This window comes from Dendrobates tinctorius, unplaced genomic scaffold (assembly GCF_039654945.1).
Source record: "Dendrobates tinctorius isolate UK_male_01 unplaced genomic scaffold, ASM3965494v1 ptg000016l, whole genome shotgun sequence".
NCBI lineage: Eukaryota > Metazoa > Chordata > Amphibia > Anura > Dendrobatidae > Dendrobates > Dendrobates tinctorius.
The window spans coordinates 6,830,866-6,854,749 of NW_027361684.1; the positions used below are offsets into that span (position 1 = coordinate 6,830,866).

At 45.0% G+C, this 23,884-nt stretch overlaps 1 protein-coding gene across 7 annotated transcripts in view; it reads left to right on the plus strand.

Annotated features, from left to right (window-relative positions):
• The window catches only part of NCOR1 (nuclear receptor corepressor 1), a 214,158-nt gene that overhangs the window by 96,993 nt on the left and 93,281 nt on the right, over positions 1 to 23,884 (plus strand). For 4 of the 7 annotated variants that reach the window (XM_073565347.1, XM_073565345.1, XM_073565351.1 and 1 more), the window contains exons 9-15: positions 2,141 to 2,207; positions 6,822 to 6,994; positions 7,345 to 7,477; positions 8,876 to 9,054; positions 11,380 to 11,434; positions 16,486 to 16,587; positions 21,244 to 21,374. In XM_073565347.1, coding sequence (XP_073421448.1) covers positions 2,141 to 2,207; positions 6,822 to 6,994; positions 7,345 to 7,477; positions 8,876 to 9,054; positions 11,380 to 11,434; positions 16,486 to 16,587; positions 21,244 to 21,374 — 840 coding nt within the window. The remainder of the gene's footprint in view (positions 1 to 2,140; positions 2,208 to 6,821; positions 6,995 to 7,344; positions 7,478 to 8,875; positions 9,055 to 11,379; positions 11,435 to 16,485; positions 16,588 to 21,243; positions 21,375 to 23,884) is intronic. The other 3 variants (XM_073565348.1, XM_073565353.1, XM_073565355.1) reach the window with 1 other exon arrangement.

The following is a 23,884-nucleotide window of genomic DNA, read 5'->3' on the forward strand; positions in this document are numbered from 1 at the left end:
AGTCTGGGTTAGACGCGGGTCTGTCCCTCAGTACGCTCAAGGGCCAGGTTTCCGCTCTCTCTATCCTCTTCCAAAGAGAGCTAGCTTCTCTACCACAGGTCAAAACCTTTCTGCAAGGGGTTTCCCACGTGGCTCCTCCTCATCATTCGCCAACCTCGTCCTTAGCGCTCTCCAGAAGGCGCCGTTCGAGCCTCTCCAGGACATTCCTTTGTCCCTTCTCTCTTGGAAGGTCACCTTTTTGATCGCCATTTCATCCATCAAAAGAGTTTCTGAATTGGCGGCCTTGTCATGTCGTTCCCCTTACCTCATTCTCCATCAGGACAAGGCCGTCCTCAGGCCCGTTCCTTCTTTTCTTCCAAAGGTGGTTTCCGCTTTCCATATCAATGAGGATATCGTTCTTCCTTCTTTTTGTCCGGCTCCCTCTCATCCGCTTGAGAAGTCTCTCCACAAACTGGACGTGGTTAGAGCCCTGCGTGTCTATCTCGCCAGGACTTCTTCCTTTCGTCTGTCCGATTCCTTGCTGATCATCTCTGAAGGTCGCAAGAAGGGCCTTCCGGCTTCCAAATCCACGATCGCTCGCTGGATTCGTTCTACCATTCTGGAAGCGTATCGTCTTCAGGAAAAGCGGCCCCCTCCGGTAGTAAGAGCTCATTCCACCCGGGCTGTGGCGGCTTCGTGGGTTGCTCGTCACCAGGCCTCGGCCATGCAAATTTGCAAGGCCGCAACCTGGTCATCTTTGCACACTTTCACGAGGTTCTACAGGGTTCATACCCCGCCTCTTCTGATGCTGTGGTTGGTAGGAAGGTTCTGCAGGCGGCGGTGGTGGCTCACCGGCCGACCTAAGCCTTTCCGTTACTTTTGTTCCTTATTGCTGTTCCCACCCTTGGGACTGCTTTGGAACGTCCCATGGTAATCTGTGTCCCCCAATAAGGCGATAAAGAAAGATGGATTTTTGGTTCTTACCGTAAAATCTCTTTCTTGGAGCCTTCATTGGGGGACACAGCACCCTCCCTGTTTAAGTTGTACCGTGTTGGGTCCTAGAGTCCTTTGTTGGGTTGGTACATATGTTAGAGTTTTCTCGTTGCTTCTCCTACTGCTTTTTCACCAACTGAGGTGCTTGGTGCCTGTCGGTGGGTGTATACTGCCGGGGAGGAGCTAATTTTCTTGTTTTGCATAGTGTCAGCCTCCTAGCAGCAGCAGCATACACCCATGGTAATCTGTGTCCCCCAATGAAGGCTCCAAGAAAGAGATTTTACGGTAAGAACCAAAAATCCATCTTTTCTAATCACCTTTTGGTATTTCTCATCTGCTTATCTATTAAAGGGTTTTATCTTGCCAACATTTTTATCACTTTTATACAGTGTGGGTGATAAAATGTCTGATTGGTGAGTATCCCCACCAATCACAAGAACATGTGTCCCATGTCCTCCATGTACATGGACCGGTGGTCACACCTGGTTCTGTGTCTGGTCGAGTCTTCCATGGCATCCGGGCTGGTCTTCCCTCATGTGAGCAGCTTCCTGGGCTCCTCTAGCATCTGCTTGGCCCCAGACATTGTGTGAGAACTAGTCGATAGGCCACAGACAACGTCATGTCGTGTCAGGCCTGGACATCATGGGGCCTAGTAGCTATTGGAGGCACAGAGGATTCCAGTTATAGAAGCGAAAGACTGCAATGGTATGCCTGCCATGGAGGACCAGACTAGACACTGGATCAGGGCAGAATGAATCTAGTGTGCACATGTTACCATCGCTCCACTCACAGAGGGGACATGGGAACCTTTTTCATGTGAATGGTTCTGCAAGCGGTCTTTTTAGCATTGGAAAAACACAACAGCACTGAAGCGGGCTGAGTTCATCAGCAACCAGGCCAGCTTCAGAGCAGTGCCTGCAAGCTCTATAGCAAAGAGCTTGTAAGCACTGCTCTCCTTAGCTACAAGTCAGGAGGCCGCTGAAAGACTGTAGAGGAGGCCGGCTGCTAACCTGAGCAAATAAAAATCCCTCCTTTCTTTAGAAAGGAGGGAATTTTCATAGCAATTCCCTCCTTTTATAAGCGCTTACCAATTTTATCCATTTATAGACCACTTCTTTAACAAATGATTACTATATACAATCAGCTTAATATGTCTGTTTTGTTCCAGGAATCAGGTGATGAGGAAAAAGCTCATTCTGTTTTTCAAGAGAAGAAACCATGCTAGGAAGCAAAGGGTACGTATCGTTACTGCTGATGACGGGTGCTGTTCGAGCTACCTGCTGCACTACAATCCATTGCTGTTTCTGCTTCTCTTCATTGGAGGTGTGGTAGATCTGCTCACTCGGCTGTACATGGAGGTAGACACGGGAACACTGCGGCTGTAGGAATGCACTTGGTTTATTTAGATGCAGTATAAACCATGCTGAAGCACAAAGTAAACTGCCTTCTGGGCAAAACAAAATGGCAGCACTAGGCACAGTCCTTGTTATAGCGGGAATCAATCCGCTCAGGGTTAGCAAGACCCATGGTTTAAGCATATGCACAAACACTTCTCTGCAGTGGTCCTCTCCAGACACTGAACACTGCTGCATTTGGAGGCCAGCTACTTAAGTGCTCCAGTTCACACCCTGGGGTGGAGATAAGGTGGACACCCTCCCACCTGCTCTATGGATGTCCACATAAAATCCAACCCATTATACAGATTAGCTTAACCCCTCACGCCCTTATTGTGCTGGAGGAAAAACTCTGAGTTATATAAAACCCAATTTCCCCTCCAGCACTTTACCAGTGACTTTGTCACAACCCCCCCCCCCCCCTCCCAAAGTCAGAGTTTTGACACCTTCGCTCGCTAAGAAGGGGAGTCTGGGCAGGGCACTTGCGTTCCCATGCAACTTCCCTGGCCTGTGCTTCACATGAAAACTAGAGTCCTGGAGCGCTAGAAATTACCTAGTCACCCGGGCATTCTTCCCGTTCTTTTCTCTCAAACATCTCACTTTCTGCCTAAGGCCGGGGTCATGCTTGCTAGAAACTCGCACGAGTCTTGCATCTCCGTATCCGACACTGCCGCCGACACTCGGGACCGGAGCGCTTTGCTGCATATTTCTATGCAGCGAAGCGCTCCGGTCCCGAGTGTCGGCGGCAGTGCCGGATACGGAGATGCGAGACTCGTTCGAGTTTCTCGCAAGTGTAACCCCGGCCTAGCAGGTAGTATCTCAGGGTGTCGATTATCCCACTTGATGGCTAAGCAACCTTTCTCTACGATGACCTAGTTCTTCTCACAGAAGGAGAGTTTCCTACTCGGGTATAGGACTGGATGTTCGTCCCCATGTATTTCCTGGGACAACATAGCTGCTGAACCGACCTCGGAGGCGTCCCTCTGGAGCACAAACTCCTTAGTGAAGTCTGGTACGACCAAGACCGGCTGTCTGCACAAGACTAGCTTAAACTCCTGGAATGCCATCTTGGCTTCAGTGGACCATGTGACCATCGACGAATTTGTGCTCTTGAGAACATCCGTCAGGGGGCAGCTGTCATGGCGAAATTCAGGATAAGTCGCCGATGGTATCCCACAATTCGCAGAAACGTGTTAACCTGCCTTTTGGAGACTGGCTGCAGCCACTTTTGTATTGCCTCCACCTTCTCTATTTGTGGTTTTATCTTACCTCTTGCAACGACGTAGCCCAAGTATTTTGCCTCTTCTCTCCCGTGGGCGCACTTTTTTTGAGTTTATGGTAAACCCTGCCGCCTTCAGTGCATCCAGTACCACCCGGACCTTCTGCAGGATTTCTCCAATCCGGGCTGAAGATCACAATATCGTCCCAATAAGCGATGGCGTACTTCTTGTGAGTGGCTAGGATCTGGTCCATGGCTCTCTGTAAGGTAGCTGGGGCTCCTTGTAGTCCGGCATCTGGGTATACTGAAAGCACCCGTCAGTTGTAGAGAAGGCCACTACCCTTTTGGTAGGTCCAGGGTGGTGATATATCTGGCTAATCCTAGCCTCTCAGTAAGCTCATTGACCCGGGGCATCGGATATGCATCGAACTTGGACACCTCATTGAACTTCCTGTAATCGTTACAGAAGCGCCACTTGACTTCCGGCTTTGGCCTAAGGACAATAGGGCTGAATCAGCCGCTCTTTGACTTCTCGATGACGTCCTAAGTTGGGTAATATGGAGGGCCTTACACAACTCGCTCATTACCTTGGACATAAACGGTGTCCCTTGGTCTGTCAGGGTCTCCTTCGGCAGGCCCGTCCGGGAGAAAATATGAACTAGCTCTCATGCTATACTTCTGGCGGAGGAGTTTCTCAGTGGTACCGCGTAGCATAGTCCATTACCACCCAGATGTATTGATGATTCTTGGTGGACTTAACTAAGGACCCCACCAGGTCCAGGGCAATCCGGCCAAATGGTACTTTAATTATGAGTAACGGCACAAAGGTACTGCGAAAATGGGATACAGGAGAAGTTAGATGACAAGTAGGACAGGATTGACAAAAATTAACAATGTCCAGGTGACACCCAGGCCAGTAGAATCTCTGAAGGACCCACTCTTGAGTCTTGTCTACTCCTAGATGCCCACCCAAAACATGAGAATGGGCCAGATCTAATACACTACACCTATAGACACTTACAACTTCTCTATCACTTCCCCCCATGTTTTTGTGACCCGATTAAGTTCTTCATTTAAAATAAAATCTAGAAACCTAGTGTCGGCCTTCGGCTCTTGAGCAATCCCATTTATCACAGTCACATGGTCAAACACATTTTTCAAAGTAAGATCCCGCATTTGGGCAGTTCCAAAATTCCCCCCAGAATCCGCCAGATCAGGAATTTTGGCCTCTCTGGTCAGCGTCTCGTCCTCATCACCAGCAAGACACGCAAGGAGAACTCATCTACTTCCGACTGCAGTGGGGTTTTCTCAGGGTTGAGCTGGCTCCTGTCTGCTTCACTTGTTATCCCTGCCTTTCCCCACAACTCTCAGAAAATGCTGGTGTCCCGCCCAATTATCACGTAGAGTAGTAAACCTTTGACTACCCTAACCTCATGGGACTCCGTACCCCAGCTCATTTTTATACAGCATATAAGCACGTGTGTCCCTGGAATCAACTGGTGGGGTAGTGTGGCCCTTATCAGGGTCACCCAGCTCCCGGAGTCTGAGTCCTGACTCTGGTATCCCATTTATTGACACGGGACATGTGGCCCCTCACTGGGCTGATAGTCCACAGTGCAGGCGGGATAATCAAAGTAGGAGCAGCGCCTCCTTATGCTGCTGTCCATCTCTTTGGAGGACAAGGGAGAAGGAGTGGCTATATCTCCCGACCCGTGACATCTCCAGCACATCAAGTCTTTACCAATAGCCTTGGACAATCACTCAGCGACCCCTTGTGATCTAGGACTAAAGCCCCCCCTCCCCAGTGGTGGCTCAATTACCCCTCCTTTGGGGCTTAGGCTCCCGCTGGATAACCCAGTATGGAGATGCACCACCCATTGGCTTTCTTAGGGACCTCTTGACCACCTGGTTCCGTTCCACTAGGCCCATTCATTCCGGGGATCTCCCTGGCAATCCAGGTCTGCAGCGACCTAGGAAGGGAGTGCACAAACCTGTCCATGACAACCCCCTTAACCATCTGGTCTGGAGTGGAGGATTCCGGCTCCAACCATTTTGGCACGAGATACAGTAGATCAAACATTTGGGATCAAGGCAGTTTGTCCCCATAATACGCCCAGTGGTGAACCGTTTGTGCTCTGACCGACATAGTCACTCCCACGTGTGCCAAAATTTCAGTTTTTAGTTCGGCATACTCCTGTGCATCCTGTAACGCAAAATCTTAATAAGCCTTCTGGGGCTAACCAGCTAGATAGGGGGCCAGCACCTCTGCCCAGTGCTCTGGTGGTAGCTTCTCACGCTATGCTACCCGCTCGAACACAGTCAAAAAATGCCTCTACATTATCACCTGGGGTCATTTTTTCATAACTCGTCTTCACGGCTTCCGGACGTTTGTGTCATCACCTGGTTTTGGGAGATGGGCTGCCGGCCTTCCACAAACTGCCTCTGCGAGCAAGTCAGTCTGCTGCTGGTGCTGCTGTTGCATTTGTTGTATAAGCTGCTTACTTGTCTCCTGTTGCGCCATCTTTTGATGCTATAATTGCTGCTGTGCTTGTACCAGATTCTTAAGAAGGTCCTCCATTATGCCTGGTGTTGTGCGCTGGCTTGTGGCCGCCGTCATCCAGGACATGCAGTACCTCTTGTAGCTGTCACACATGTGTTCACTGGGAACGCTGCCCACACTTCTAACACCCACCTGTGGTAGATCAGCTCACTATGCTGTACATGGAGGTAGACACGGGTACACTGCAGCTTTAGGAATGCACTTGGTTTATTTAGATGTGGCATAAACCAAGCTGAAGCACAAAGTAAACGGCCCTCTGGGCAAGACAAAATGGTAGCACTAGGCACAATCCTTGTACTAGCGTGGATCAGTCCACTCAGGGTTAGCAAGACCCGGCCCGGTTCAGGCATAAGCAAAAACACAAACACTTCTCTGCAGTGGTCCTCTCCAGATACAGAACACTGCTGCCTTTGGAGGCCAGCTACTTAAGCCCCAGATCACACCCTGGAGTGGAGATAAGGTGGACAACCTCCCAACTGCTCTATGGATGTCCAAATAAAATCCAGTCCATTATACAAATTAGCTTAATCCCTCACCACACCTTGCGTGATGGAGGAAAAACTCTGGGTTTTATATCACTGACGCCATTAAGCATAGTGAAACATATCTCCCCTCCAGCACTTTACCAATAACTTTGTCACAGAGGACATGATGTGCTTTCTCTTGGGTTTTGCAGGAACAGAACATTTGTCAGCGTTACGATCAGCTGATGGAAGCCTGGGAAAAAAAAGTAGACCGGATAGAAAATAACCCAAGAAGGAAAGCCAAGGAAAGCAAAACCCGAGAATACTACGAGAAGCAGTTCCCCGAAATCCGGAAACAGCGTGAGCAGCAAGAAAGGTTTCAGAGGTAAATCTTTTTCTGATAAACCTTTGGGGACTTTGTATGACTGTGTATTTCACAGTCACTCATCCATTTTCCTTAGTGCTATATAGTGCTGCTTTTCTTCATCAACTTTGCTGAAGAAATAAGTAGTAACCAGCAGCTTTCATAAGGGTTAGATTTAACCAGACCCCATCTACTGGATTATTATTGGGGAGAGGGGGCTACCTTTATTCTCCCAGTCGGCCATTTATCGTTAGATGTATTCCCTTTATAGTTCACCTTTCCTTCTCTTCCATTACTTTATCAGTCGTGTTTGATGTATGTGTTATCTTTTGACATGCCAACTTCTAGCCTCGTTCATGTTAATATGTTAGGTCTCAACCCCCTTTAAACGGTGTCCGTATGCTGTGTTTAAGGGTTGGTCAGAGGGGAGCTGGACTATCTGCCACCATTGCTAGGAGCGAGCATGAAATCTCAGAAATCATTGATGGCCTCTCTGAGCAGGAGGTGAGTTACCATAACTTATAAAAATGTTTCCCGGCTGTTAAAATATCAGATCATTACTTCATAAATTTGTAATTTCTTTTTTTTTTAATTGAATTCATCATTGCTGCCGGACATTCCCCATCCTTCTGTAGATCCGCCAGCTAAGTTCTACAATACAGGGACGTGTAATTGAGTTCATTTGTCTAGTTTTATCGTTCACATGTGTGCTACATCGTGGGATTTCAATCTCAACTACAGCCGTTGTCTACGACTGAATTTATTTCCTTCCCCACGACTTCTCCTATGACTTATTATTGCACTTAATATATGCCCATTGCACCTGAAATTACCTTTACACTTAAACCCTTTCCTCATTGTCTGACTTTCCGTTTTTGCCCCTTTCGGGTTTTTTTTTTTTTTTTTTTCCCCAAAAGCTACCATTTTTATTTGATTTTTTTTTTTTTTATTTTTAATTCCACGTCAAAGCCATTTGGGGACTTGTTTTTACATTCTCTTATATAGAATTTTCCAAAAAACCTAGGTATGAGTTAAACCTAAGGGCAAGGGAGTAGCTAAAAAATGCCAGTAAATATAAAAATTAAAAATTCTTTTATTTTATTAATGAGATGGTAAAATACATGATTAAAATATTAAGAAAGGTGCAGGAATGAAAGGAGGGACATAGGACTCCAAAATAATGATTACTTACATAGTAAAAAATTTGTGTCCAAATAGTACAAAAAAAGCCCAATATGGCGAGGCTCCAAGATTATTAAAGTTCAATAATTGAAACAATTTTTAGATTAAATCGACTGCATCCATACCGAGGAGAAGAGTAAAGTGCTTGTGTATTGTCTGGGAAAATAAACTTAGGAGATTCAATCAAATGAAAATAAGAGTGTAAGCGATGTAGTCCTATGTCCCAATTGCATTTAAATTAGGGAGTGTGCACCTATTGATAAGGAATATTACACTAATTAGGACATTGCTTCGAATAATAATCTCTTCTATAGCTTAGCGCAATTCTGCCATTGGATGGGTGTTTTATGGGCTTGACGATCCTAAATATGTTTAGTTTTTGTATATATTTTATTCTTTTTAAACTGTAAGAGGGGAAGTGAATTGAACTTATATTTATATATTGTATGGGTTTTCTCATCTACTTATATATTCGGCCTCTGTAAAACATAATTCCCGTACCACGTGCTTTGCAGATATTAACGGATCCACAGAACTCGTGCAGATAAACATTGAAACACCAGCAAAGTGCTAAACGATGTGTCGTACAGATCAGAAATCTTTGCCGCGGTCTCCATTTTTATACACTCTTGTTTTGTTATTTTTTTTTTCTCCTCTCCGTGCCATCTTTCCTCTTGTACCAGATGAAATTTTTATTTTATTTTTGTTTGACATTTGCAGAATAATGAAAAACAAATGAGACAGCTCTCCGTTATCCCTCCCATGATGTTCGACGCGGAGCAGAGACGGGTGAAATTCATTAACATGAATGGTCTGATGGAGGACCCAATGAAAGTTTATAAGGATCGCCAGTTCATGAACGTCTGGACAGATCATGAGAAAGAAATATTTAAAGAAAAGTAATTGCTTTTTCCTCCACTCCCACCCATCATTTTTGTTTTGTTTTTTCTCTCCCCCCCGTGTATTTGAGGTTATTGCTATATAGAAAATATGTTAATGCCTCTAACCGGGATTTCTTTGTATTTTTTTCCCCTCAAGTGGTTGAATGCCGACTTAAGGATGTTTTGTATGTGTAAATGTAAAAGAATAACTTAGATTATGAAGCCTGCACCTTTGTGCTTATTTCGGTGCCTTCCCCATGGTCCACTAGGCTCCATTTCTGCATTTGTTTTGACTTAGTTGGAAATCTTTCTTGCCCTCTTTGTCTGTGATGTGTATGATGAGACTGTGTCTATTTAGCTCAGATCAGAAGCCAAGCCTCTCCTGTCTGTGGCTGATGGAGACATACTGAAGGGGGCTGGCTTAGCTGATGACCTGAGCCTGGCAGCTGGCTCCTTCTGCACATCCTCCACACAGAGAGGATGAGGACGCTGTCTCCTGTGTTGGAACAATGGCAGAAGGGAAACTTCCAACAATACAGACCCAGCCCTGACATCGGGATATCTGCAGATTTACATTGTAGCATTAGGGTATGTGCACACATTGCGGATTGGCCTGCGGAATTTTCCGCACAGAATCTGCATCTCTTGGCAGAGAATGCAGGCCAAAATGCTTGCGGATTTCATGAAAAATTGATGCGGATTGTCATGCGTTTTTTGATGTACGGATTTGCCTTGCTCAATGTATAGTCATTGGGTGCAAAACGCTGCTTTTCCGCATAAAGAATTGACATACTGCGGGGAAAAAAACCACAGCGAATCCGTGCGGATTTTTCCGTGCACACCAAATCTCAAATTCCCACTGACTATCAGTGGTACTGTACTACACTGCGGATTTGATGCAATTCCGCGCGTCCAAAAACGCTGCGGAAACGCATCAAAAACCGCAACGTGTGCACACAGCCTTAAAGTGTAACTATCATTAAAGTGATACTGACAGGCACAGACTGTATGATCTCAGCCAGGGATGTTTGACTCTGAAGCACTGACGCGTTTCAAAAAATCATTATTAAAAAGCCGACTGGGACTGAGCAGTGCTGGAGACTGCTAGGCCGACGGGTCCCCGGCGACTTCTCCTCGCCCACTGCCCTGGATTGACAGGACTCTGCCTATACGCACACGTAGGCCGATCTCTGTCAGTCCAGGGCAGTGGGTGGGGAGAAGCCCCCGGATACCCACCTGTCCCAGTAGTCTTCCACGTGGTTTTCTCCCTGGCGTCTATTAGTGTTTTTTTTTATTCCTGAAATGCTGCAGTATTTCATAGTCAAACATACATAGCTGAGATACATGGCCTGATACATGCTGCCCGAAGATTAGGCAGCAAATGCAGTATCAGCTGTCAGGTTCCCTTTTGTTTAAACACTTTTTATGTAATAAATCTATCCACATATACATGTATAATATCTTTCTATCTATATCGATCATTGGCACAGAATACTAATCTGAGTTGCTTAGCTCTTGCATGCAGCGCACACACGTGTATGGGCCCAAGAGTGAGTCTAGGGCTTGGCGGCGGCGGTTACAGTGTCTGTGATATAGACACACGCACACAAATATAGATGTATACACACACACACGCTATTAATAGTGACCGAAAGATCTATATGTATGTGTATATATATTTCTATATACAGATATAGATCTTGCATATATTTCTTAGAAATATTATATCTCTCTGTGTGTGTATGTGTGTGTGTGTGTGTGTGTGTGTGTGTGTATGTATGTATATATATATATATATATATATATATATATGTGTGTGTGTGTCTATAGAGAGAGATAATGTTTGAGGAAAAAATGTTTAGTGACAATTAGATTTAAAAAAATTGAATTATATAAAGCTTTTAAAGGAGTTTTTCCATCTCCAAGATCCAACCCAAATATGTAGTAGGTGTAATAAAAATAATAGTAAATGCCTCCAGTTAGAAATGTAGTATAGTTCTTCTGATTGATTATGTTGCTTACTCCATGTACAGGTAGGTATCCATGGTTACACCTACTGGTATACTGAGAGTTGTTAGTGGTTGTAACCATGGATACCTAAGCTACTGAAACGCCCTGCACATGGGGTAAGCAACACAGCGAATCAGAAGAATTATACTACATTTCTAATTGGAAGTATTTACTAATATTATTATTACACCTCCTACATATTGGGATAGGATGCTGGCAATGGGAATACTCCTTTAATGAGGGTCTTTTTAAGGATGTATTACTGGATTGTCATATTGTTTCTTCCATTCGATTTCTTTTATCTCTTAATAGATTTGTCTTTTCTTTTGGTAGGTTCATGCAACATCCTAAAAACTTTGGACTTATTTCCACTTGTCTTGAAAGAAAGGTAAGTTGCATTTGTATTTTTTACTTTGTTACAGAAAAAAAAATGTCTGATGCTGAAACATGGATGCGTTCCTCGTGTAAGGAAGCTTTTACAAATAGCATCAGCTGCAGGATCCACACATGACTTAGTCCTCGGCCCCCTACATTCACATTGCTTTTCGGAAACTGTGCCTTTTTAATGAAGATGCACTGGGGGGAGGCATCAGGACATCGCTTCAAAAGGAAGATAAGCTTTCAAAATGTCTTGAACATTTGGGGGAGTTTTATAGATCATTTACCCTTCCTCATTCACAAATCCTTGCAAGATGATGTTGGACGGCCCCAGGGTTTCAGCAATGGCTGCTGATGGGGAAGTGGGGGTCCTCTGAAACAGTTACCTTAGTTTTCCACTACTGGTTATGTCAGCGATATGGAGACTTAAAGCCCCGCAGCATTAAAAATAAGCATATGACTAAAATTACCCATAACTTTATACAGCAATTTTACCCTGAAGGAATTTACTTATTAAACTGCATATGATTGTGTGCGTGAAATGAGGAGTATCTGCCTAAAATGGCACATGAGCAGGCTGTGCATGCCGGGGGCAATGAAAGGTTTGGCAGGCGGACCTTCCCGATTGTAGCTCATGTTCAGACGGTGCGTCTGTAGTGCGTCACTTGTAGGTAGTGTGTACTGACACCAGGCGAAATAAAAACACAACATATATAGAAGGGGATTACACCATATTAGTGACAAATAATACCCTGTTCAATGATCCCCCACATTTCAGAGAACTGAACCTCAAGGGATTCAAGAAATAACCACATTGTAAGCCATTTTATTTAATGGAAATTATATTTTCAGCCAGAATAAATCCAAAATTCCAGCCACTTCTCTCCCTTGTACTTGGGCCTCACGGCCTGATGGTGGGGCTTTTGTGACAGAAACGCCAAGACCGATGATAGGAAGTTAGGGGTCTGGAGCGGGAAGGGTGGTCAATCACTATGGCGGGAAGGCTGCCCCGTGCTCATCCAGAACGGCTCAGCTAGCAGCCTCAGCATCTCTTGTTTTCAATGTGAGATCAGCAGTCCTCTATAAAGCCTCTATTCACTCCACTATAAAACCCGTATTTATGCGAGACCCATAATCTATTATTTATCTGCTTTAACTGGATCATGCCCATCCTGCAGATGTTACAGAGCTGTTATTGTAGGTGAGAGGCACAGAGGAGGTGTTACTGTAGGTGGTAAGCACAGAGGAAGTGTTACTTCAGGTAGGAGGCACAGAGGAGGTGTTATTGTAGGTGGGAGGCACAGAGGAGGTGTTATTGTAGGTGGGAGGCACAGAGGAGGTGGTGTTGTAGGTGGGAGGCACAGAGGAGGTGTTATTGTAGGTGGGAGGCACAGAGGAGGTGTTATTGTAGGTGGGAGGCACAGAGGAGGTGGTGGTGTAGGTGGGAGGCACAGAGGAGGTGGTGTTGTAGGTGGGAGGCACAGAGGAGGTGGTGTTGGTGGGAGATGCAGAGGAGGTGAACAACTGGCTACGTCAATGGTGCCGTCAGCAAGGATTTGGATTTCTGGATCACGGAGTGAATTACATATACGATGGACTACTTGCTAGAGATGGGGTGCACCTTACGAAGACTGGAAAACGTATTTGGAAGTCGCCTTGCTACACTCATCAGGAGAGCTTTAAACTAGAACAATGTGGGAAGGGAAGCAAAAGGCCAGAAAAAGCCATACACCTGACAAATGCTATTGAGAACTCTGCTATTAGAAGTGGGAGGAAAGAACAAAGACAAAAGAATCTAAATAATAAAAATATTGGAGAAAGAGAAACCAATCACAAACTAAAATGTTTCTATACTAATGCACGAAGCATGGGCAACACACAAGGATAATTGGAACTACTAACACAGGAAAAGAAATATGATGTCATTGGAATCACTGAAACTTGGTGGGACGGTACACATGATTGGAATACTAGACTAGAAGGATACAACTTATTTGCAAGAAACAGACTTGATAAACGATGAGGAGGTGTCGCATTGTATGTTAGAAACGCGTATATCTGCACAGAGATCCAAGCTTCAGAGACTGGGAGTTCTGTGGAAACTGTTTGGGTAAGAATACAAGGACAGAACAATGGAAAGGACACGATTGTAGGCATTTGCTACAGGCCGCCTGTGCAAGCTGAAGATATGGATGAACTATTTATACATCAAATGGCCAAGTTCTCCAAAAAATATGACATAGTTGTCATGGGAGATTTCAACTATCCAGACATTTGTTGGGAATCTCAGGCAAAACTAACAGGTCAAGGAAATTCTTATCCTCTCTTGCTGACAACTTTATCTTCCAAAAGGTAGGGGAGAAAACAAGGGGAACTGCTACCTTGGATCTAATCCTTATAAACACGGAGGAAATGGTTGAGGAGGTAAAAGTGGCTGGGACCCTAGGAGGTAGCGACCATGCTATTTTAGAATTTTGGATAACTAGAGGAGGAAGACCTGTGAAGACTCAGACGTCAAGGTTAGATTTCAGAAAGGCAGATTTTAAGGGATTAAGAAAGAGAATTGGAGGGATCGAATGGCTGGATATCCTTAAAGACAAAAATGTCCAGGAAGGATGGGAAATCTTGAAAAATGAAATTCTCAAGGCACAGTTGTTAACAATTCCGAAAAGAGGGAAGAATAGGAAGCATTTAAGGAAACCAGGACGGATGAACACAGAACTTAAGCACATGCTAAAAAGCAAGAAAGAAATGTTTATAAAATGGAAAGAGAGAGGCATATCTAAAGAAGACTATAATGCTGTCTGCAGAACCTGCAGGGCACGAATCAGATTACCAAAGCTGACAATGAATTGAGGCTTGCAAGAGACGTCAAAAGCAATAATAAAGGATTTTGGGGGTATGTCAAAAGTAAGCGAAAAGTCAAAGATGCTATAGGATTTTTACAGGATGAAAATGATGAAATGATAAGACAGGATGTTGAGAAGGCCGAACTTTTAAATTCCTATTTTGCAGCTGTTTTCTCTCAGAAAGGAAATGTAACATCAACTGTTCTTCACTGTCCTATTAAGGGAATAGAAGAATCCAGGATATCTATAAACAGAAAGATAGTGAGGAAACACTTAGCTAGCCTAAATGAATTCAAGTCTCCAGGTACAGATGAATTACACCCCAGAGTACTGAAGGAGATAGCAGAAGAAATTTTTGAACCCCTCTCCATAATCTTTGAAAATTCTTGGAGAACAGGAGAAGTCCCAGAAGACTGGAGAAGAGCAAATGTTGCTCCTCTCTTCAAAAAGGGGAAGAAGGTGGACCTAGGCAACCATAGGCCAGTGAATCTGACTTCTATACCTGGAAAGATCTTTGAACAAATTATTAAACAACATGTATGTTAGTACCTGGGTAAGAATAAAGTGATTAAACAGAGTCAGCATGGGTTTGTAACTAAGAATTCATGTCAGACTAACTTAATTTCCTTCTATGACGGAATCACTGATTGGGTGGATCAGGGAAATGCTGTAGATATAGTATATCTTGACTTCAGCAAAGCATTTGACAAAGTATATCACACAATCCTTATTGAAAAAATGACTAAGTATGGAATGGACAAGGCAACTGTTAGGTGGATTCATAACTGGCTTAGTGATCGGACCCAAAGAGTGGTCGTAAATGGCTGCACATCCAGTTGGAAGAATGTCTCAAGTGGGGTACCACAGGGCTCTGTCCTGGGCCCTGTATTGTTCAACATCTTTATCAACGATTTAGATGAAGGAATTGAGGGTAAACTGATTAAATTTGCTGATGACACAAAGCTAGGAGGGATAGCTAATACTAGAGAAGAGAGAGAGGATTCAAAAAGATATAAATAAACTGGCGATGTGGGCAGCAACTAACAGAATGGTTTTTAACAGGGAAAAATGCAAAGTACTACATCTGGGCAATAATAATGATAAAAGCATGTACAGATTGGGAGGAATAGGGCTAAGCAACAGCACATGTGAAAAAGACTTGGGTATACTAATAGATCACAGACTGAAGATGAGTCAACAGTGTGATGCAGCAGCAAAAAAGGCATATGCAATTCTAGGATGTATTAACAGAAGCATACAGTCTAGATCACGTGAAGTCATTATTTCCCTCTACTCCTTTTTGGTCAGACCTCATCTGGAATACTGTGTCCAGTTTTGGGCGCCATATTTTAAAAAAGACATCAACAAACTGTAGCAAGTTCAGAAAAGAGCGACCAGAATGGTGACCGGTCAGCAAACCCTGTCTTATGAGGAAAATTTGCATGATTTGGGAATGTTTAGCTTGCAAAAGAGAAGACTGAGAGGAGACTTAATAGCTGTCTACAAATATCTCAAGGGCTGTCACATTGTAGAAGGATCATCTTTATTCTCATTTGCACAAGGAAAGACCAGAAGCAATGGGATGAAACTGAATGAGAGGAGACACAGATTAGATATTAGAAAAAACTTTTTGACAGAGTGATCAATGAGTGGAACAGGCTGCCACGAGAGCTGGCGAGTTCTCCTTCAATAGAAGTCTTCAATCAGAGGCTGGACAGACATCTGTCTGGGATGATTTTGCGAATTCTGCTTTGAGCAGGGGGTTGGACCAGATGGCCCAGGAGGTCCCTTCCAACTCTACGATTCTATGATTCTATTGTAGGTGGGAGGTACAGAGGAGGTGTTATTGTAGGTGGGAGGCACAGAGGAGGTGTTATTGCAGGTGGGAGGAACAGAGATGTTTTTCTGGTGGGGGAAACATTGGGTAGGGGGATGCTTTTCTTAGTGCGGGACACAGAGAAGATGCTTTTTCTGGTTGGATGGGGGAACAGAGGTGGTGCTTTTTCTGCTGAGACGTACAGAGCGATCTTTTCAGGGTAGCTTTTCTCTTATACGTCACATTGTTTCAGAGTATAACACACACAGCTGCCAGAATGAGACACGGGTTCACGTTATCTTGTCAAGATTGTTCTCCACATATCATTTGGCCCAGTGTTTTCTGCTGGTTATAAGAAACTAACGAGACAATCCTGAATACTTCTTTTTATTTCAGAACATTGCGGATTGTGTGCTATATTATTATTTAACTAAGAAAAATGAAAACTATAAAGCTCTTGTAAGAAGGAACTACGGCAAGAGGAGAGGCCGAAACCAGGTACGTGCTGTACATCTGCCATTATGTGTATTTACGCAGTCATTAATTGGATATTAACTGGTGTGCACAAATGGACGTAAGCATTTTGTGTGCTGGAGTACTCGAGTATGGAGGGGCTTAGGAGCTGCGCTCATGCCACATCAGTTCACCACGTGAAAAACAAGTCCTCACAAATCCATCCATTTTTTAAATAAAAATTTTACATCTTCAAAAATAGTGACATAATCAATGAAGTGCATGGCAGGGACATCATACGCTGCTTACAAGCCCAGGACAGCTGCCGGAATACTCACTGCTCTCCACACAGTGACTATGAGCGTGGAGAGCAGTAAATATTCATTGCTCTTTAATATCGGACACGCTGTTAACCGCAGCAGCCGGCTTCTTGCAGCTGCCGGCTTCTTGCAGCTGCCGGCTTCTTGCAGCTGCCGGCTTCTTGCAGCTGCCGGCTTCTTGCAGCTGCCGGCTTCTTGCAGCTGCCGGCTTCTTGCAGCTGCCGGCTTCTTGCAGCTGCCGGGCTTTCATGTGTGCCGCTGCTAAAGGGAATGAATATTCGCTGCATTCCACTCCTATGTCACCCTAATTGACAGCCGGCTCCCCGCTGCCTAACCGTGGAGATCTAGCTGTTGATCAGCATGATGTCTGCAGCGATGCTGCATTTACAAAGCAGAAGAGGAAGAGCTGCTCTGTTGACGAGAGGTGAAATGAAGCCGGATCATTACCGGGCAGAACAGGCAGGTCGTTGGCAACTGCATTCGGCTAAGTTCTTAGCCCAATAGGGAAAAGTAGCCAAAGTGCCGGATAACCCCTGTAAGCAAAGTCCCCATCTGCCTTTTCAATGCTGTTCTGCTGGATCTTCCTATGATCGGTCATTATTGCTGGTTTAAGCCCTTTTAACCCAGCAGGGAATGCAGAACATTACGCAGCACATTTCAGTGAAGGTTTTGGCAGTTCTCCAAATTGTGTACTTAGTGTGTGTCTGTTCCTGTAGATAGGAATAATTGGGGCTCCGCTATCACCCCAACATTTATTCATTCCTGATCTTCTAGTATCTGGCAGCAGACGAGCAGATTCTAGAAGAGCAGAAGATGGAAGCGATCAGAGAAGGCTGCTCTGCCATATATACTCGGCGTCCGTTCTGTCCGCCTCTGAGTAATCGCCGGCATAGCTTCCTGTATGTAGCAGGTGGCAGAGCGCTGTGATCTGACGAAACAGAAATTTGCTCTGCTGCTGTTGCAGCCAATCAAGCGGAGTACAGTCGGGATTACCTTGAGTAACCCTTGCGAGATTAGTAGCTTGCATGTGAGATGGTCAACTCTTCTGTAGGCAGCTTAAGTGGCAGGATGACACAATTTCCTGGAATAAACATGCTGCCGGGTCAGGCAACTTTTGTACAGCGGATAGTGATGCCTCTGCCGTCGTGCCCCCTCCTGAATGTCTTCCTACTGAAATTCACCCCAGGCCAAATATCCACCTTCCGTCAAGGTGACGGGGAAGATTGTGCAGGAGCAGATGAATGTGCAGGTGAGTGCTCGCGGTGGTGGTTACTGCCATAAATTTTGCTGGAGGATTTCAGAACAGTACGGCCATGGGTAAAAAGCATGCGTGTTTCTCATCTCGTGGTCTGAACGCTTCACGCTCAGCAGCTGTCAGAATGGTGATGTCGGAAGCAGATGCCGTGGTAATGAAGGTCGCAGTGTAATCTGCTTTAGTGCACTTCATACCTGGTGTATGAGTTAATTTCTAGATCAGACAGGGTCACAGGATGTGTCACAATGACGGTGGGTTTAACCCTTTATCATCTATATGGATTTGACGAGCGATATTTATGTAGACGAGCACTGGTTGCAGAAAGTACCTAGATCTGATTGATGGCAGGGATGCAGCTTGTTTTTTCTGTTGTGTAAATTCTTCCATTTTTTGGATTTTCTGAATGACTGCTGCAGACTACTAATGGCCGGATGGTGGCTGTTCAGGGTATGGTCCATATGATCATTTTCCTGCCTTGCATGGTCCAAGTGATCATTTTCCTACGTTGTATGGTCCATGTGATTATTTTCCTGTTTTGTATGGTCCATGTGATCATTTTCCTGCATTGCATGGTCCATGTGATCATTTTCCTGCATTGCATGGTCCATGTGATCATTTTCCTGCGTTGTTTGGTCCATGTGATCATTTTCCTGCCTTGCATGGTCCATGTGATCATTTTCCTGCGTTGCATGGTTCATGTGATCATTTTCCTGCGTTGTTTGGTCCATGTGATCATTTTCCTGCGTTGTTTGGTCCATGTGATCATTTTCCTGCGTTGTTTGGTCCATGTGATCATTTTCCTGCATTGCATGGTCCATGTGATCATTTTCTTGTGTTGTTTGGTCCATGTGATCATTGTCCTGTTTTGCATGGTCCATGTGATCATTGTCCTGTTTTGCATGGTCCATGGGATCATTGTCCTGCTTTGCATGGTCCATGGGATCATTGTCCTGCTTTGCATGGTCTATGGGATCATTGTCCTGCTTTGCATGGTCCATGGGATCATTTTCCTGCGTTGCTTGGTCCATGGGATCATTTTCCTGCTTTCCATGGGATCATTTTCCTGCGTTGCATAGTCCGTGTGATCATTTTCCTGCGTTGCATAGTCCGTGTGATCATTTTCCTGCGTTGCATAGTCCGTGTGATCATTTTCCTGCGTTTTTGTTCCTTTCAGGAAGTTGGCCTGACTTCACGGCAGACCCTCTAGTTCTGTATATGAGCCTTTTATTTGCTCCTATTCTCGTGGTATATATAACTGACCTCATTCCTGTCTCGCCTGCCTCGCATCACACGTGTATTTGGGGGGAATCACTTTTCACTTGCAGGCCTAAATCATAGTATAAATTTCCCTGGGTATTTTCCTCCTGTGTTAACCCTTTCTTTTCATGTTATTTAAAGCAGTTGGATGCCTCTTATACTTGGGCTATTTTTGCATGGTTAGAGCTCGTGTAGGTGATGAACACTACACAATCCAGTTTCTGTAGACGTTCAGAAGTCTGCAGGCTTTGGAGAATTTGGGACCTTCAAATTGCAGTTTGTAGCAGTAGTTTATTGCGGCTGTCTGACAAGGGACTATTCTTCCATCCCATGCTCCATGCCAGACATTAAGTAAAGTCTATTAAACAATATGGGGAAAACTTTCTGGGATCGAGATTTGTCTCCGGTACAAAGTTTTAGTAATGACGACACACTAAGGCACAAAAGTATCTGGGTCTGCTAAAACCTCAAGATCCACAGGCAGAGGGTCAAATAGCCACATGTGGCTCCCGGGCCACTGGTTTGAAAATGCTGCTATCACTTTTTGATAAGTGAGAATCTGACCTGAGAATGAAGTAGCCACCGCACCGATTAAGCTCTGCCGGTCCGGGCTTTTCACTGCGCAGTGGGTGCACTCGGTCTCATTCCCTGGAATGGCGCTGTGGTGCTATGGCCTGGACATCACTGAAGAGAGAAAGTCCGAAGGGGCTGAAGAGCTGGTTCAGGGCTGGGCCACCGTTATTCTCAGGACTGGTGGTGGTCCCTAAGGTTACACCCGTGTACCTCATGGTATTTTGCCGAATATGCTAATTAGTAGATCAACTACCTACATTAAAGGTAGGTAAATAAAGTACATTTTAACATCTAGATCTTGGAATAATAATTTACATAATTTTATGTGTTAAATAAAATGTTCCTGTGGTGAGGTAATCTTTATAAATGTTCCCCTGCTGTGTAATGGCTGTGTCCCAGGAGCTGTGGTATGATCAGACCATATGCCCCTGTACGGTCAGACACGGCCAGTACACATCCAATTGTGGAAATTATTATTATTATTATTCCAAGATCTGTCTATTATCATGTACATTGCTGGACAGCTCCTGTTAAGGTCTCCGCTTGCAATAGACTAGAAGTAGGGATGTCCAATCTGTGTTAGGCATTCCCATGACTTGGCTCTGCCCTTGTATGTAAACAAAAGGATCAATCATGATGAAGCTTAACATCCCCCATTTTTTCTCAATGGCTATAATCCTCACAAAGGTGTCCGGCAGTAGCTCGCTCCCGTCTCATTAGCCGAACAGGAGTATTCAGTCCACACCTCTTGTATGTGATGTACCTGTTGTAGAGGTATATGTCCTCTTTCATGAGCGCTTGTCCCCATTTTATTCTGCCTTTTGATTGGGAAGGATAATTATTGGTGACAAACACCCTGATTCCAGCTCTGGGTCCCTTGCTGGACTTCTTGCTGTAATTTAGACTAGATCTCTGTTTAGCAGAGTTGCAGCAGATAAGTCTCCTGAAAGCTGAGCTCTGTGTAATGCTGCCATTGATTGACCGCTTTCTAGCTACGCTGTGCTTAGGCAGATGTCAGTGTTGGTGGGAGTGGGTAGGGATACCCAGAGCTCATGAATATCAAGGACTATATAGCAAGAGCTCATCAATGAGAAGACAAGCAGAGCTGCAGTAGATGTATCAAAACCACAGCAAGAAGCCTAGTAAGTGATACATTGTTGGAATTGGGGTCTTTTGCCCTCATAATTATCTCACATGTTGGCAGCTTAATATTAACCTTTACATCATTGGCAGTACTTGGCTTGTGCTTCAATGAAACTGAGTAATAATTGTGCCATTTTCTTTCTTCCCCAATAGCAACAGATTACACGCCCTTCCCAAGAAGAAAAGGAAATTGACAAAATAGAAGAGGAGAAATCTGAAAAAAGTGAGAAGAAAGAAGAGGAGCGACGAGATGAGGAGGAGAAGGAAGAAAAGGAGGAGTTTAAGTGAGTAGTTACATTTTTCTGCCATGTTCTTTGTGACTTCCTCAGCGATCAGGTCACAATCTGCTCCTTGGTGGTTGAATGTTATGTTTGGTCTGACAGTACATTCTTCATTTTCCCTACTGCATCACATACAGATGCTCTTGCTGTAAATTTTGCACTTGCTGTTTTTGTCGCTGTACATTAGGATTTATGGGGTGTGTCGAGTTTTCTCTTCTTACTGCAAGAGTAGTGGTTGCACACCTCACATCCCGTGTCACCAAAGTGGGCAGGAAACTGCTGACCCCTGCTGTAATGTAAAAGGGGGTGTCGAAAATATATCGAAGCATTGACTCAATAATAATAATAATGTACATTGTGTGGCGAAAGAAATATAGAAGCGTCACTTACAGAAAGTAAATGCGTGTAGGCTTTTATAATGCGTTCCTCCAATTTTGCAAGACAAAGGCCATAACGTAGGTTCTTGGATTAAGCTCAATCAAGTCTCTTTATGCACATACCAGACATATGGAAGACACAGCATGTAATGGAGAAGGTGACCCTAACGCTGATATAATTCAGGTCTTAGGAGTCCACTAGGCGGTCCTTTGAATAAATGATTAACAGATAGCTCTGTGAGCATGTTTCTACATGACAAGACACTAAATAGGACCCTCATTACTCTGTCGCCTTATTGGGGGACACAGAACCGTGGGTGTTATGCTGCTGTCCACTAGGAGGCGACACTATGCATAATCTGAAAAAGATTAACTTTGGCTCCTCCTCTGCAGTATACACCCCTGGACAGCGTCAGCCTTCTCCAGTTTTTGCTTAGTGTCGCAAGGAGGCACACCTAAGAGTTTTTACTCCGTTTTTTTCCTTGATTTTTTTTTCAAAGGCAACACTGCTTTTATGCATTCTGCACAGCCTGCAAGACCACTCCCCAGGGGCAGCACGGACCCACACTGCCGGGACTGCGTCTTCTTCCGTACCGGAATGGGCTACTCAGATGTTGCAGTCTATAACACAGTCCATACATAGCCTGACCTCTACACTACTGCAGGCTTTGCAGGGTCATGTCTCGGCTATGAACGTTACCCAGCAAAGGGACAGCCCATCTCGGGGACATGCCACTTCCGACAGTCTCAGACGTAAGCGGACCCACAGGTCGCATTCATCTGCGTCCTCACATAGCACTCGGTCGTCCCCCTCCAGGGAGAGACACAGTGGCTCCAGGTCACCTAGTCCGTCCCCTGACAGAGACAGACAATGCGGATCTCCGCAACGATTTCCGACCACAGACTCGGAAGGCATATGTGACTATAACCCAGACAACGAAACAGAGAATTATCTCGTCTCTTGTTCCCCTAGCAATACTGCAATAGTTGAGGATATCGTCTCTTCCATCCTTCGGGTGCTGGACATTTCAGATCCAACCCCGGAAGCACCAGAACACAAGATTTCCTTTGAAAGTGTTCAGAAACCATCGAAGGTCTTCCCTAATCACCCGGAATTTCAAAAAATCCTTTCTAAGCATTTTTTGCAGCCTGAGAAAAAATTCACCAATCGCAAGTATTTGGAAGCAAATTACCCCTTTCCACAGAAAGACACCAAGGATTGGACAGATTCGCCTGAAGTGGACCCTCCAGTCTCTAGGCTGGCAGCACAAATGCTTCTCTCGCTGCCGGACAGTTCAACCCTCAAGGACACAGCAGACAGACAAGTCGAACGCATGGCTCGTTCAATCTTTGAAGCGGCAGGTGCCTCTTTGGCTCCCACATTTGCTTCAGTTTGGGCAGCCAAGGCCATCATGGCTTGGGCTGATCTATTGCAAAAGGGCCTTCAAGCTTCAAATCCTCAGCTGGCGGACCAGGCGGTGCAAATTGCAGTGGTGGCAGATTACATGGTCCATGCAGCGTTGGACTCTGCAAGAGGAATAGCGGGAATAGCATCAAACGCCTCCACAATCCGGCGTATTCTCTGGCTAAGAGAATGGAAAGCGGATGCGGCCTCAAAAAAGTCCCTAAAAAATCTCCCATACTTCAGCGGCCGTCTTTTCGGTGGAAAGCTGGATACAGTGATATCCAATGCTACCGGGGGCAAAAGTACTTCCCCAACTAAGACCAAAACGCACGTTTAAAAGGTGTAATCAATCTCGTTTCCGATCCTTTCGGAATTCTTCAGGCTGGTCCGTCTCACGCCCAGCACAAAACTGTAATCGTTCCCCCCGCAGGGACAACACACGTGCGGCACAGAGGCCGGACACGAACTGGCAATCAAAGACAAGCCAGGCAAAACCTAAAGGAGGAAAACCTCAGACTTTTCCCTCATCCTGACTCATGCCCTCTGGAAGACACCCCACTTGCAGGCGGACGACTGCTACTCTTTCAGCAGGTCTGGCTGCCTATTACAGAAGACAAGTGGGTCAAGGAAATAGTGTCTTCAGGATACAAAATCGAGTTTACTACCAGCCCACCGCACAGAGTTTTTCTCTCTGTCCCTCTAAAATCCCCGCTCAAAGCTCAGGCCTTCCG